The sequence below is a fragment of the Artemia sp. Qi Xiang Cuo genome, chromosome 19 (genome assembly GCF_049724085.1).
Source record: "Artemia sp. Qi Xiang Cuo chromosome 19, ASM4972408v1, whole genome shotgun sequence".
NCBI classification, from domain to species: Eukaryota; Metazoa; Arthropoda; class Branchiopoda; order Anostraca; family Artemiidae; genus Artemia; species Artemia sp. Qi Xiang Cuo.
In genome coordinates, this window is record NC_142812.1 from 55,567,292 (window position 1) to 55,584,704 (window position 17,413).

Below are 17,413 nucleotides of genomic sequence, written 5' to 3' on the forward strand. Positions count from 1 at the left end.
GTACAAGTTGAACTTCTAGATATGGTTGAGTGTTCCGACGGGAAGGCAGAAACTATTTTCAATCAGCTATGCAAAGTTGTTGAAGATAAAAAGATACCTACGGAGAACTGGGTTGGGTTCTGTGTAGACACTTGCAATACTATGTTTGGGTGTGAGAACTCCGTTGTCAGCAGAATCAAAGAAAAATTCCCATCTGTGATGTTGTGTCAAGTGCAGCAGCCATTCCATTCATTTGGTTGCTTCTTATGCTTGCAAACAATTGCCAAAGCAACTGGAAGATCTACATCGGGATCTACATCGGACTGTATACAATCACTTCAACATGAGTGACAACAGGCGCTCTGAGTTTGAACTACATCAGCTATTTACTAATACCCCAGTCCTGAATGTGCTTGCCCCAGGTCAGACACGTTGGCTATCACTTCGGTTGTGCGTTCAGCGACTATTGCAAATTTGGGATGCACTTTGTAGCTAATTTTCGTTAGTTGTAGCTGAAGATCCCACTCACGCAAACGACTGGGCATGGCAAGCCCTAAAGAATCCACTGCTTCGGATTCAGCTTGAGTTCCAGCTCTATGTACTGGAACTGTTTACAGATTTCAATCTTCTTTTTCAAAGTGAAAAACCTTTGTTCCATTAATAAAATTAGAGGTGGAGATACTCTTGAGAAAACTGGCCATGAATTTCATGAAGACCAGCTACGTCAGATCAACCTCGCCTTTGAATCTTGACCCTGACAGCGCAATTGAATACCGTGCAGTGGAAAATGTGTACTTGGGAGTCGCAGCTCACGAGTCTCTTCAGACCTTGCACTCAGACCTGAGTAAAAAAGCAGATGAACGTGAAGTGAAAGTCATCTGTGAATATGCTCAGAAGTTGTATGTAGAGGCGGTGAAGCAAATCAAGCTGCGATTTTCATTTGAAAATGAACTGTTTACATTGTGCGAAATACTTGACCCTGTGAAAGCTGTATATATAAGTGCTGTCACTTTTCTCCAAAAGAGCCTTCAGCGGTGTAAGGCACCATCGTGGGTTGCACGAAAAATTACGAAGAATGGCGGAGTCTACTGATCTTTGATCTTCCAGATGTGACAGACGTCTGCGATTTCTGGCTCCATGTGGCTTCTTTGAAAACTCCAAATGGTACGCAGAGAGTCCCCAACATAGTTGGGGTTGTGCAGTATCTTTTGACCTTGCCGTTTTCGAACGCAGTTGTAGAGCGGTTCTTTTCTACGTTGAAAGACGTGTAAACAGATCATAGTAATTCGCTAAAATGTGTTACCCTTACCTCTAGCATGCAGGACAAGTCTGGAATGAATGTAAAGATACATGTGTCCCAAGACTTAGATATCGATGACCCCCTATTAACACGACTCAAGTGTGTTAGAGCAAACGCGACGGCAGACGAGTGCGTTCAGTCGAGTGGAACTGCTGCTTTAGTTTAAGTTAGGTGCAGATGAACAACGTAAGAGGGTAATGAGCATATGTGAATGTTTAAGCTGCAAGTTTCTCTCCTAAAAGAAAACAGAAATCAAAAACCCTGTTTTGCATTACCTTTCCACTGTTTTGGATGTCTTGTACACAGTGAAAATCGCCGGGCTGATCTTGAGAGCAGAAAACAGAGACATTTTCTTATGCTTCTACAATCAGGCTTACATCGCTCGTTTGGGCATAGTCCTATGAACTTGTGTAATCTACAAGGCAGCAGCAACAGCATTTTTTGTTCTGTTTTTTGTTCTTCTTTTGAATATGCAAAACTATGGCCAAAGACTGCCATTTTTGTTTACATTAATAGTCTGATTTGTGATGCCAGTTTTCCAATAAATGAATACTCATGAGTAGCTAAGCATTTTTGAAATCGTCACTGCGTTTGTCACCTTCGTAGAGAGCCTTTACTGGACTGGACCATTAGGCCCATAAGGTATAACACTGTCTAAAACGTGGTCAATATCGCTACACAGCAGCCCAAGAAGAAGTAGAAGTTGCTCTTGGCCATTTGATCCGATGGAAAAATAGGTATAGCAGAAGGTAAAATAGTATGGAATACAAAATAAACAGGCTTTTTTTTACGCCCAGAAGAAGAATTTTGGTTCACAATTTCGGTTTTTCGTCTTCTTCTTCTTCTATTTACCAGCAAAGCGGGCTTTTCAGTAAAACTATTTAGCCCATTTCCTTTTGCTTCACTCTGTGGGCTACAGAGCTACAGGCTTGGTTGCCTCATATTTATTATATATATTCAGATATCTTTCAGCAGATGTTTCGACTCTAGGAGTTCAAATATAAAATGATAGATGTCGATTTCTATGCTCTGTGTGCAGGTATAGTTGGCTAGGTTCTTGGCTGATAGTGGGATTTTTTGGTGTTTGAAGTATTTTAACAGTTTAGAAAGCAAGGTATGTTGTGCAGACATCAGCATATTACATTCAAATAGGCAATGGTCAATTGTTTCATTATTCATATTACAATGCCTGCAAAGAGGGGACAGGGGAATTGAACCACTTGAATTAGAAAGCTTATATGAGAATGCAAGGAAATTTAGTCCATTTGTTCCAGAACGAATTCTATGATAAATTTTAGAAAGATACTTATTGGGAAAGGGGGAAAGGATAGGATTAATCTTATTAAAATTAATATCTGATAGCCTCCATCGGTAAATATCTCTAATTGGGATTGGTCTCCCACTTGGCTGGTCAATATTTATAGCATTTTTTGCTATTTCATCAACCTGATGATTACCACTTATGCCAGAGTGGCTAGGAATGTACTGAAAGTAAGTTTTTATGCCACTTGAAGCAAGATTATCAATAATACTGAGACAATGATAAGTGTCAATGTCCAACTTATATTGAGGAGCTGAGGCCAAGAACTCAAGGCTTGATAAAGAGTCGAAATAGATGATAATATTATTTGAATTTTCAATCAAAGGCTGGTTTTGCTTAAGGTGGTCTAATGCCATAATTATGGCATTTAACTCAGTAGACATTACAGATAAATTATTAAATAATCTCTCTCCCAGTGCAATGTTCAGGTGAGGAAGGAAAACACCACTTGCAACTTTCTCATCCATTTTTGACCCATCAACAAATATTTGGAAGTGATTTTTATAGGTAATTGTATTAAGTTCTGCAAATTTTTTCTGGACAAAAGCAATGGGGGTTAAATCTTTATTCCATTTTGAAAATTCAGTATTTATTATGGGAAATGACCAATTCCATGGAGGGGATTGGGGGAAAGTAGGTGCAATAGACTTTGCTGGTACAGGGAACTTCTTTTGAATATTGGCATACTCATCTGCAATACCTCTATACATGGCTGGATTTCTTAACCAATTATGTAATGTGTGGGAGCTATTTGATTCAATTTTTGTAAGATGTTTTATCAAGAGAAAGCTACGTCTCTCCCTTATTGTTGTTAATCCACTCTCCATAAGCAGAAACTTGGTGCTTGTGTGTCTCCTAAGACCAAATATGAGACGTATTATATCATTTTGTATTGTTTCAATTTTTTGCATCTGGGTCTTTGCACATGCACCATAGACAATTAGCCCATAGTCAATATGGGGTCTTATATGTGATTTATAAAACTGGAGTAAGGTTTTCTCCTTACAACCCCAGGGTGTGGAAAGAAGTCTTTTTAGTATATTTGCTTTTCTATAGCATTTTTTTATTGTTTTTGAAATGTGGAGGTGGAAATTAAGTTTTTGGTCAAGCATAAGACCTAGGTAATTAATATTATTATCTTCTGGAATAGTTGTTTTATTTAGAGTTAGTTTTGCATTAACATGGTTTCGCTTCCGGTGAAATTGGATTATTTTTGACTTGGTGGGTGCAATGGGTAAATCTGAATGTTGAGAGAATTTTTCAAACTGGAAAAGTGACTTTTGCAGATTTGACTGTGCTATCTGAAAGGTGTTGCCAGATGACCTTAGCACCAGATCATCAGCATATTGTAGATTCGTGTGGGGTAGGTTCACGTCCCAGAGATATAGGGCGAAAAGGAGGCAACTGAGGACTGCTCCCTGAGGTAGGCCTTTGGAAATTGTCTTTTGGGGTGAAGAGGCTGAACCAACACAAACAATGAAACTTCGCACTTCTATGAAGGATTTAATAAAGGATACTAGCTTAGGAGGTACTCCAAGGTTTGCAAGTTTATTTAAAAGGATTTGGTGGTTCACATTGTCATAAGCTCCTTGAAAATCTAGGAAAGCTGCCACTAGGATATTATTCTTTGAGAAAGATTCATTTATTGCATTTGTTAGCAAAATGAAAGCATCTGTTGAGGAGTGGTATTTCCTGAATCCAGTTTGAGTGTGTGGGATCATGTTATTTTTCTCAACAAACCAGAGGAGTCTGTGATAAATCATTTTCTCCATTATTTTCCCCATCACAGGAGTAATCATTATGGGCCTATAAGACTCAGGGTTATCTTTTGGTTTATTTTTCTTTAGGATTGGCAGGAGGGACGAACATTTCCAAATATTGGGGAACCTAGAAGATGCCCAAGCGTGATTATAACAATTTAGCAGTTCTTGTTTGTATGAAGGTGTGAGATTCTTTATCCATGTAGGGTGTATATTGTCATAGCTACTGCTAGTTTTGGACCTAATATGATGTATTGCATTATTCAATTCCTGGATTGAAAATGGATTAGTTATGTAATCGGATCCTGGGCATGGTTGGTAACTAGGGTTCATAGGAATTGTGGACAGTTTGCTTTGATTATTTGATGTTAGCTTATTAACAAAAAGAGTTGCAAATAGGTTAGCCTTTTCATTATCATTGTCATAATGGGTATTATTATGTATAAGCTCATACAGGAGTGGGTTGGGAGAAGTCTTTTTCCCACATATGTGGCTTATGACTTTATGTATAATTGGCTCATGTGTTTCTCTGGTGAGATTATTTGCAAAATTATTCAAGTATTTATATTTAGCATCTATTATAGTACATTTTAGATTAAATTCTACTTGTAATTATTTTTAAATATGTTGTAGGTGTCGGTTTTTTTGTGAATTCTGTCCTAGCTGCCTTGTTTATCCTCCATTTATTTAGACATTCATTTCTCCACCATGTTTTAGGAATTTGTTTAGGGAATGTTTTCTTAGGTGTTGTCCTGGGGATAGCATGATTAGCTGTATTTATTAGTAAAGATGTCAAGGCTTCAGCATGTGTGTCAACTGTTGTGTTAGAAATGCAGGAACTTTGGGTGAAACTTGTAATTTAATCATTTAGCTTATTTTGGAAAATAGACCAATTTGCTTTAGTGTTGATATATTTGGATGTATGAGATAAAGTTTCAGCAGGTTCATTTAGGGAGCAAACTATAGCAAAGTGGTCTGTACATAGAGTATCAATTTTATTTATGTAAATTTTGTTCAAAAAATTTAAAGACACAATTTGTAGGTCAATTGTGGAGAAATTGCCACTTTTGGGGTTGAAATAAGTATTCAGGTTTGGAGGGGTAGCAACAACTAATTCATTATTATTTGAAGTCATATGCTCAATAAATTTACCAGCTTTATTTGCTGGTTTATTCCCCCACAAAAGGCTGTGGGCATTGAAATCACCACAAATAATGATATTTTTTAACATATTAGAATTATTTATATAATTAAAGAAATCCTTGGCATCTGTAGTTTGGCCATTAGGGTTATAAAAGCTTATTATGTAGGTTTTTAAATTATTCAGCAAAACACTTATACCAATTACATCAACATCATTTTCAAAATCTGGAAAATTTATGCAACAAAATTTTATATTATTATTAAATAATAAAGATACACAACATCCTTTTATCTCTGAAGATATATCATTTCTCAGGATATTATATCCCAGAGACTTAATTTGTTGATTTTGGGTTAAATGAGTTTCATGGAGGCAAGCAATATTAATTGAATTATTATTCATAAATGATATTAGTTCATTTAGCTTATTTTCTGTGAGTGATCTTACATTCCATTGGAGTATTGGTAAATGTTGTGTTATTGATTTATTCTTCATATGACTGTGTATCAATGTTCAGCTTTGTTAACAGTAAAGCAAGATCTTTTTTTGCTTGAATGAGCATATCATCTGGGATGTAGATTTTTGCCAATTCTGCAATAATTTTTGTTTTCTGTAGTGGATGTATGTTCATGGCCTGAACTGCATTACAGTTTAGAATGAATAAGTATATATTTGGGGATTGCATTTTTGGTTTTGCATACTGTTTGTTTGTTAAGGGATTGATTCCTGGTAGTGTTTCTGGTTTGTTTCTTCTTGGGAGGGAGGGCCAGGCTGGCCTCATCTCACTAGACAAGGAGGCTTGTTGGCTTGGTGATTCCTTCTGATAGGGATTTGAGCTAGGGGCTTAGAAGATGGTGTTTTATATGGGGTGCTTGATGCATTGGGGGCATTTGACTTGGGGGTTTTGGTTGGTTTCATTACAGGATTTATTTGGTACTGTTGGGCAGCATTTGCTTCCATTGCTGCAAAGGGGTATGGGATGGCCTTCTCTGTTGATATTTGGAGTGTTAGAGCTCTTGTCTTGTATGCAGGGCATAATGATTTATTTGTAGATTCATGTGGGCCTTTGCAATTGATGCATGTAGGCTGGGTGTTGTTGCAAGTTGTCAGCTCTTTAGGATGGAAAGATTTACAATTACTACACTCTTGGAGAATTTCATTGCATTTGTTTGTTGTGTGTCCCAGTTTGAAACACTTCTGACACTGAATAGGCTTAGGTTTGTATTCCTTGTGTGGTTTGATTTGCCCAAATAGGAATAATTTTTCTGGGATATCAATTTTATCCTTCAGTGTGAATAAGAAGGATCTACTAGTTTTTAGGCCATTAGAGTTGGGTTTTCCAAGTTGGGTAACATCCTCAACTGGGATTGTGTTTCCAACCCTATCTGAAAGGCCTTCTTTTAACTCCTGAGTAGATATCTCTGGGGGAACATTATAAACTACTATTTTTGTTGGTGATTGTTTTGGGTTCCAATTAGATGCAATAATTTGGGTTATTCAGAAGGGATTTAAGGTTAATTATTGTATCTGCTGATTTCTGATCTTCTACAGCTATTAGCAGAGATCCATCACGGTTAATGTTAAGAGAGAACATTGATTTTAGCAGTTTAAAAATTGCAACTCTTATTGCAGTGATCATTTTTATTTCAAAGTGGGTAGTGGGATTAATTTTAAGGTAAATTCCTAAGTTTTTGGAGGGCGGATCTTGGGCAGGGAGAGGGGAAATGCTTTTAATTGGGGAGATTTTTTCCTTTTTTTATAACTTCTAGAGAGGACCTCTTGAAACCCATTATCATCGTTTATGGTTACATTAGCCCCTACACTTATCATTGTCCTATTCTCCGAATTGGAGCTATCATTAGAACTTTGAGATAGGGTGCTTGACCAGCCAGGATGGGTAACTTTCACTATGACACTTTCACTGGAATTTGATTTGGGATCTGGGGGGACTTTTTTTTTGGAGGACTTCTAATCATTGCCTATTGGAAAAAGCTTTAAACACAGAAATAAAACTAAAACAAGAAGGGAAAATAGATGATATCAAACCGTCTGTACTATACTATGGGGGAGGATAAACACCACAATATAGCCCTGAGGATGTCTTGAGCAGAATTGGTTTGGTACAACTGCTGATTAGAAGAGATAATAATCACAAGAAATATATTTCGATTTTCTTATAAGGCGTTGAGCTCGGCGCCTTCGTCGAAATTCCGAATTCGGTGCAAATTCATTTTCTTCTTGAAGCGGTTGACGGCGTTTTGAAGACATAGTGTCTTGGCTAATGGTCCACGACGTCTGAACCGCAAATAGCCGCGTCGTCAGCGTAAGGAATTTCTAGCGCGGCTGCGTGCTAAAAGAAGGGCCAAAAGGATGAAAGCGGGAGTAGTGGGATCGGATCGGGGAACTAAAAGGCAACTCACTGCATCCTTTTCAGCCTAACACAACAGCAAGTTGAAATTGCCAAAATCATTTGCAGAAGAAGACGTTTGAGAAACCATTTTGAGCCGTTCTGAAGGTCTATAAATAGTGTAGAAAATGAGAAGCTTCATTCTTGAAGTCGGACTTTTGTCAGATTTTTCGGTTCGAGTCAAACATTTGTCGGATTTCGGACTTCCACAGTGTCGGAAAAATTGTCAGATTTTCTGTGGTCGGGTGTCGGAATTTTCAGGATTTTCAAAAAGACGGAGCAGAAATCTAGTAGGAACAAAGTGGAAGCACTGCAAACAGGCCAGACGGCAGACAACATCTGTATAGTATATATTCAGTTTTAGTCATAAGAAGAATAATCGATCAGATAGACCAAACATAGGTAAATATTATTAGTCTAATAAGATATTATAACATAGGTAATTCATTATTTAAATACTAGGTCGGGGGGGGGGGTACTCTAAATACACGGTCGTACAATCAAAGATATTAAAACCAGTAAAAATATAGGATAAAGCTTTTTGCTTTGTTGATGAATGTCTTGAAAAATATTTTGAACATTATTTAACCAGATAAGTCTGATAAAATTATTACTGCTCTATATTCTGGAAGTGTTCTCGGTCTTATCTAATATACCAAAATCAGTCGAGAATTTTTGACACAAAAAAACTAGTCAAGCAGCTTCTATAACCTGAGAATTGCTATTGTGCGCCAAGTTTCTAACTCTATGAAACAATATTCCTTTAGGGTATAATGGCAAACACAGGTCCCGAGGTTAGGTTAGGTTATGTCTTTAATATCGGCTCTGCTTCCCTCATCTCTCTCCAATGTTCACATACATAGCCCAAAATTGTTTCTAAACTATTGAATTTTCATCATATTGTTTAATTTAATTAGCAATATTCAAACTTCACTTCTCGAGTGGTTGTTTTTTAACAGTCAAGTACCTTGTTGTTCTCGAACTTTTCCTTTTCTATGAGTTATTAAAAATCGATTCTTTTATAACATTTGAAAATAATAATTCATTTACTGAATCACTGAATATAATGCATCAGTGGCGTAAATTTGATTACCGGCTACCCCCCTCCCCCTTTGTTTCTTTGCCTCTATACACATTGAAAAAAATGCTTTGAGGGTTTGTTTTATTTAAAAATGCGGTACTTATAGATTATACGAGAAACACTCGAGAAGTGAAGTTTGGTGGTACTGGTGCACATGGCCGCCCATATGGGGGGGCAGGGGGGGCTCTTCCCCCCCCCTGGCTGGATGATGCTGCCTTATTTTTATATTTTTGTTCTGAGATTTCTATTATATAGCATTAAAAGTAGCAATTAGACGAAGTTTGCCCCCCCCTGGAATTCAGCTTATGGGCGCCCATGCTGGTGCATTATACGTCATCCACCGCTATAGACTGTACAAGGATATACTACACGAAAACCAGACAAATGGGTATTTGCTAGATAAATTGATCGCAAAGCGTGGTTTCTCTTTGAGTTTACAAGATTTAAACTATTGTTTTTTGGGGTTTAGGGGGGGGGGGAGGTACCTAGGTTAGGTTACGTATTTAATATATGCTATGCTTTACCCCATCCCCTCCTAATGTGCAAATATATAGCCCAAATTTATTTCTAAACTATTTTATATTCATCCTATTTTATTTCATTAGCATTAACCAAACTTGACTTCTTTCGTGGGTACCGTATAATGCACAAGTACCAGTTTGGTTAATACTAATGAAATAAAATAAATATGATGAAAATACCATAATTTATTAGCAAAAATGGGAAAACCACTACTACTTAAAATTATGTGCCCAGAACGCAGGTCAGAAATGTTGGTTAGGTTAGGTTTTACAATTCCAAAGATATTCCTTCTCGTACGAGTAAAAAGTAATGGTGTCTCCGTTGATCCACTGTTTTGTTTTGGGCTGCAACCCCTTATCCTGTAAAAACATAATTGCTTGTTCTTCGGTCCTTGGCAAATCTCAAATATTAATTTGAACAACCATGGTGACAGACTTTATTCTATCACCATCAAGGCTGTACCCAAAGGGGGGGGGGTTAAGGGGGTTTGACCCCCGCCCCGAACATTTTTTGTTGTCTCGTAAAAACGTAACAAAAATGGATATGAATAAATTTTGTATGCGTTTTTTGTTTTTTTCTAACCCCCACCCCCAAAAAAATCTTTTAGTAAAACCCCCTCCAAGAAAAAATCTTGGGTATGGCCTTGATCACTATGCATTGTGAACTAACATATCATTGCCTTATCTGATCTTCGCGATACAAATTTGTGTCTCGTATAATACATAATTGCAGAAAATTCTTTTGAATATTCATTGAAAAAAATGCTACCCCCCCCCACCGCCTAGAGCTTGAAAAGTACCTTGCGTGTCCCCTGTCATCTATAATTTTGTTATTTTAACACCACTTCCAGACACTATTAAGGGTGGGGCTCTTGGGGCTAATTAAACCAGAGGTGACTTCGAAAACCAATAGGTACCAATTTATTGTTTAAAAGGTTAGAATTTGTATTTTTTAAAGAATTTCCAAGTTTTTCACCCCCCCCCCCAACACTCCATAATATGCAAATAAATATGACAAATCATATATTTTATCTGCATTTTTCCCTGCGACACTCTTGTTTAAACCTTGTTAGCAATAAATTAAAAAAACGCCCACGAATTCAAGACACAAAACAAAAAATTAGACTATATATTTTCGTACGTTACTTGGGTGGGTAAAATGTAGTTCAATCGTATTTAAAATCAGTAAACCAAAATTTTTCTGCATATAATAAACTAAAACAAAACTTTCTTAACACATGACCTTTCTCAATGAACCTAATTCAAGGATTACGATATTTTTTGAATTTAAAGGAATTATAATTTTTTGAAATTGTCTTTAGTTCAGAAAGACACATGAAAACAGACTAGTAGCCCACCCTTTAACAAAAAAATAAAAGATAAAGGATTTTGGATTTGTTTAGGAACAAACAAAGGAGGATGGGAGGTCTGGGCTCTAGAGTCCTTTTAGCTTTTTGAACATCTTAATAAACTTTATGGGCCTTTTTTTTACAATTAATCCACCCCCCTCTCGACCGCAAATGAAGGTCAAAGTGACTTCAGAATTATTACTTCATTATAACTAAGAGCTTATGATCTTAAACAAAATTTCAGAAGAATAGCCGGTATTTGGGACCAATCCATTTAGCTTTCCGTAGTGTTTTGTTTTGAGTAAAACAAGTTTGTCAATAAAATATTAATGGGCTCTGAGAAATGAGCCACCTCAATCTCATTTCTCTTTGGAAATTTCCCTCAGTTTGAGACTTGGCCCGTATGTTAATCTTAATTATGCCCTCTGTAGGTTTAATGGTATATGCTTCTTGTTTCACCTAAGAATTGGTTCTATCTGACTGTTTATTATTTTATATTTGTTTTAGACTTCATTTATTAATTGTCAGTAGTTTCTCTTTTTTTTAACTTATAATCATTAATTGACTCTTTTTTACTCGTTTTAGATTTTTACTTTTACTTTACCAGCACTGCCTTTTACTTTTTTTTCGAAAAGATTATTTTTACGCTTTTTTTCAAAATAATTACCTTCAGTATTTTCACTTAGCGTATCTTTATAATATATAAAATAAAGAAATATAAGTTACATTTTTTATATCAGTTTTTTTATAATAAACAAAATAGACTACAGAATTCAGTTTACGATTTATAAGTTCTACAATGATTACCAACAGAATCTGTTCAGTTTTTAAAAGTGTCAGAATTGGCTGGGATATCTACTATGTTAGGCACATACCTTTAAGTTCACCTTGATATTACACTGCAAAAAGGGCTCATCGTCATAGTAGAAATAATTTAGACCTATATTCAAATGGAAATTGACATGGCTTTTGTATGATCATCTTGTATGTATAATTCCTAGTATATCAGTAAGTGTTTCAGCTTTCAGTAGGGGCTGTGCTGCAGCCCCTTCGTGAGATAAATTCTACTTAATTCTATTTGTATAACCCTTTCCTATTTTTTTTCATTTGAAAATTTTCGCTTTTATAGGATGCTGAACTAAGCGTTCCTCAGGTTTCTAAAACTTGTCAAAAAATCGAGTTTTTGTGAGCTGTCATATACATTAGGTTATTTCTGATTCTTAATATAGCTTGTTTGACTGGATTTTATGGCCAAAATGTTTTTATCCTGGATGAAAAGGGCTCCATTCTTGTTATAGCATTTGTGAAGGTGTTTCTAATGGAACTTAAGAGTATTGATGCTGTTTGCATCGTTACTTGGTCTGGAGCCCCAGGAAGTGGTAGTCAAAACTGACCAAACTTGATTGATTTTTTTTTTCTGTTCTTATGTTTTTTCTTGATACTAATAACTGAAACATCTTTTTGAGCCGGTAGCATGAACATAAATAATACTTTTTGCCTTAAATATAAAATTTCCAAATTAATTTTTTAGATGATCGTCTATCTCGATTTCGTCCCATATTAAAAAAAATTTGGACAATAATGGTAAAGTGGAATGTTTTTCTAGAAAAAGTGCAGAAAAGAATACAATAATCAATAAATTTAAAAAGTTTTTTTTACTGTGGTTTCAACGGAAAAAGGGTCAATTGTCTAAATGAGGCATTGTTAATTATTTACTTGCATGTTTTGGGTTAAAAAAAAATTAACAGCTTTGTTAAAAATAACAGATAATCTTGTAAATATGCCCTTTGAAAAACTGCACATCTGCTCACTCATGAGCCGCTAAAACTGAACATCCAGAGATAATATTTTCATCTCATATAAGTTGCTCTTTTCTTTCACATAAGAAACCAGTTGAGAACTAGCCATTGAGAATAGGCTGTGAAGTTATAATTTTTGTCCGTTTTAAGTTTCAACTTCGCTCTTTACTTCGTTCAGAAAAAGTTGTTTAAAAAAAATTAATTCCATATAGAAGCGTGTCTGAACGCACTTTAACTCCTATAGACTCTACAAATTTTCTTTTAGTTCATATACAGGACAAAGGCCATATGTAGGGGACGGGTGAGTTAGCAGGTTCAAACCCCCATATATTTTCTCTAATTTTTAAGCCTTTTTGAAAAATCTCCTAATATTTTTACTCTAAGTCTTTAGATAAAACTCACGAAAGGAATTTTTTTTAGGTCACCCCCCCCCCCCTTAAACATAAGTTCTGGGTATGACACTTTTGAGGACTGATTAACTGTTTAAAAATTTTATTGACTGATTACATATTTAAAATTTTAAGTCTTTCCCCAACACCGATAGCTAAAAAAAAAGATATAAAGTTCTTGCACGTTAGTCGAATGCAAATCAGGAGACGAGGCGTTCCCTACTCCCTGGCACTGACTGGAGCTCAACGGTGCCGGCAGAATTTCATGAAAAAATTGCTATATCACAGATTTTCATGTATCACCAGCTGTAAACCCCGGCCCAGTACTGGCCATCACCGGGCACTCATTTTACACCAAGATATCAATTGGGTAACCCCTCGTCAAGATATTGTTTCTATGTTATGCATCTTTTCTAGGTGAAAAATGGAGACCCAGTCACTGAAACAGTTTGCCAGTGAGCCTGCATTACTCTTTTCAATTTCCCTGGACAAATCCAAAAAGTCAGCAGCTTGGAACTTTTTTGGTGGCCTACTTCTGAAGAAAAACGGGATTACTAAGGAGGTGGATAAAGACCATTTTTATTGCAAGCTGTGTTTACAAAAGGCTGAGAAGGATGCCCTGTTCAAAGACATTTACCGAGGTTTGGCAAAGTACAAGAGGACAGTAAGCACGGGAAACTTGATCACACATCTCAAGGTGAACCACGAAGGAGAGGAAGAGACAAAGCGAGCCTTCAAGCTTGAGATGAAAAAAGACCTACTAACACAAAAAAGAAGCCTATTTGCAGCATTATAGGGGACCCCAAGGTCCAATGCTCGTATGAATTCAGATTCAAAGTATGTTCTTGACAGGGATATTGCTTTGCTGTGTGCACATTATAACCGTCCCTTCAATCGTGGATAGGGAAGAGGTTTTTCACAGTTTTGTGTACAGTATGATATTGTTGAAGGTGCAGAAGACTTGACACGTGAAAGAAAAGTTGCCATTTCCTGCTTAATGGACATATATGATGCAACGTTCACAACAGTGAAAAAGATCATTGGCAACAGGGCAGAGTTTAGAAGTGGAGCTATGGCTATGAATATCTGAATGGATAACCACTGTCATCTTAACTATTAGTGTCACATACTCATGAACGTCATTTCAAATTTTTAGATGAAGAATATAACTCTTTCAACCAACTGCTTTGGTGATGAGCGACATACAGCTGACAACATTAGAAAAGAATATCGTGCCTGTATTAAGCTTTTTGACATTGGAGGAAGGGACATAACTGTAGTGCGTGATAGAGGTGCAAATGTCGTAAGAGCCTGTACAATTCTGGATGTGAAGTCAAGAAATTGTATTGCACATGGGCTTCACAATCTGATTACAGTTGATGGAGTGTCAAAAGTTGCAAAAGTTTGTTCTTTGGTGAAAAAAGCTCGACTTAGTGTCAAAGCCTTGACTTACAGAGGCTCTGATTTAAGCTGCAAATTCGAAAAACAGAAATCCGAAGCCTATTTTGCAATCGAAGAACTGAGCGTGCTTGATCAGGTTTTAGATGCAGATTCAGAGCTGCCCATTGTTCATGTGGCCGAGAAGATATCCTGCAGTGGAAGAAGTGACAATTACAGGATGCTCAAAAGAGATCTTCCCACGCGGTGGAACGCCACTTATACAATGTTGGAAAGTATTTTAAACCATAAACCTGTTGTATCGACTCTCCTTTGTCAAATTGGCAAACCTGACTTAGTTCTGGACGAAGATGATCTCGAGCTCATGACTGCCCTTTGTAAGCTGCTTTCTGCTTTTCTTAGTACAGTTCAAGCACTTAAATGTGAGATCTTTCCGACACTGAACGTTGCTTTGTTATGTAGAGGAATGTTAAAGGCACAGATGGAAGGAAAGGGGGATGAAATATCCCCAATAGTAGAGCTCAAGCAAAAATCGAGGGCCAAGTTTGATCAGCGTTTCCCTCGAGACGATTTGATGGTGTCAGCAGCGCTATTGGATTTTGAGACCTTTAGACTAAAGTAAATTGATGATCATCTCCTTTAATCGTCTCAGAACCGACGAGATTTCCTCTTGGACATGATCAAAAAAAAGTGTGACGGAAAATGAGCTCAAAGAATTCGTTGAAGAGATTGGTGATGGGAAAAATGTAGGTGCTGCTGGTTCTAGTACCGCTAATGCACAAGAGACAGAAAATGAAAACTTGAGTGATGTGGAAATTCCGAGTGATACTGAGGCACCATCAGAACCAATTGTGAAAAGACTCTGTTCATCTGATGGCACTGAGAAAATGTCAATTAAAAAAAAATTACTGCAACAGATGAACGGTCAGAATGTTAATTCACTTGCAGAACAGGAAGAGATCAACTTGACGATCCGGCGTCAGGTTGATCTTTATTTCTCGTTGGCTGCTGATGCCAACCAGATGAATTTATTTGAAAATGAAAACCAGACGTTAACCTTCTGGAAAAGATACAAACATCAGATCCCGTGGGTGGCAGCTTATGCTCGTAAAGTTTTGGCTTTACCAGCCACGAGTGCACCAGCTGAAAGGCTTTTTAGCACGACAGGACTAATAGTCAGTGAAAAAAGATCAATGCTGGCTCCAAGTAGAGTGAACAAACTCACTTTTATCCATGACAACAATAAACTTGTTCAGAGATTCATCTCTAAATTAACCTTTTGAATTTAAACCTACAGTGTTACACTTGCATACAGTGTTTTTTTTTTGCTGCTGTTACTTATTTTTTTTACTTCTTTTTTGTATGTATTTGCTGAATAGAAGGTGTTTGAACTTCAAACTTCAAAAGTTATACAAACATTAGCCTGATTCATTAACAAGAATTAAATGACTAAACACGGGATTTTATAGCAACAATGCGATGTTAAACATAAACACAATATAGGTTTCCCTGAGTCTAGCGGGTAAAAAGAATAATTCCACTTGGTCTTATTGACGGTGAACATAAACACTTTTAGCACGGCCCAACAAATTCCTGTTTTGTCATATTGTTCTTGTATGTTTTTAGCCAACCATTTAAAAATCCTTCCTAAAATCGAGGTTGAACGTGCTTGGTGAAGTGGAATTTTTATTATTATTTTTAATTAGAAAAATCGGCGCGCCGCCAAAAAAATTTCGCGCCGCCGCCGATACTGAATCACACATTCGCCGCCGTCATTTCGGCGTGGCGCGGCTTCGGGGACTACTTGTGACATTCATAATTTTGAGCCTGACTAAAAACTTCTTACAAAATGAAATCTTAATATGAATCTTGCAAAAATTTGTATAAAGATGCTAACCTCATCTCGTGGAGAAACATCCCATCTCCTTCCCAATCTAGGGATGGCCTTTGCTGCTTTTAGGAAATACTGTGAATGATAACCACTATATGGTGATAGTTGGCTATCCTCAAAAGGCCACTCTGACATGAGTGCATTTGGTTTTCGTCCAATTCGTCTTGGGCCAGCTCTCTTTTGTGGAATACTGATTTCAATTGCGTCACTATCTTGGGCCTCTGCGATTGCTGCAGAAAGAACAGATGGGGCAACTGCGACGAGCAGGACTGCTACAAAATATTGAAAAATGTTGAATGTATTTCCAAAAATGGTTTTTTAACAGATTTTAATTTTCCACTTTAAACCACAAGAATGCACTCGAAAAAAGCACAATTTCATTTAAACGTTACCAAAATTTTTTCGAATTTGATGCAGGTCCTACAAAAAAAAAATTTCATTTTTAGACCAAATGGAAGAACTATTTGGCCCTATCCACAAGAATAGAAACGCAAGGAGAGTTAAAGGGAAAATAAAGTCATCAAGACATAGAGGTCAGTTGTGAGGTCAACACAGATCAGTTGATTACATCTTGCACGGCAAGTAAATCCATATTTCTGAAGCCTATTTCACATTGGATCAAGCAATATGGTTTGCTTAAGACCCGTAAGAATGCCAACTTGCTTGTGATTATTGGATTAGTTTTAGCCGATCAATCATGGACCGATATATGTTCTTGTGTCTCGGCACACATTTTGCTGATGATACGGCAGTTGTAATTTCTGAAAGGAATGACGAGGAGTTGGGAGGCAAAACTTGATACTGCATTCTCTAATGTTCTCGATTGGTGTTCTTCAAATTTTATTGCTTTGAATTTCTCAAAAACTAATTTTATAATTTTCGGCAGGAAGTCAAATATATGCCCTCGTATTACGCGAGTTACTTCTTCAAAGTATCTATTATCAATATCTCGGGTGAATGTGATAAAGTACCTTGGACTTATGATTGATGAAAGATTATCTTTTAAAAGACACATTCAAAATATAAGCTTAAAGATTTCAAGGTATGTTGGTTTAATGCGGAGGTTGAAGCATT

The 17,413-nt window shown here is 36.8% G+C and overlaps 1 protein-coding gene across 1 annotated transcript in view; it reads right to left on the reverse strand.

The window, feature by feature from the left end:
* Nucleotides 1-17,413, reverse strand: part of LOC148941019 (uncharacterized) — a 45,559-nt gene that overhangs the window by 16,296 nt on the left and 11,850 nt on the right. Inside the window, exon 2 of the mRNA XM_089104848.1 lies at nt 16,346-16,611. Within this exon, the coding sequence (XP_088960974.1) occupies nt 16,346-16,611 (266 nt within the window). The remainder of the gene's footprint in view (nt 1-16,345; nt 16,612-17,413) is intronic.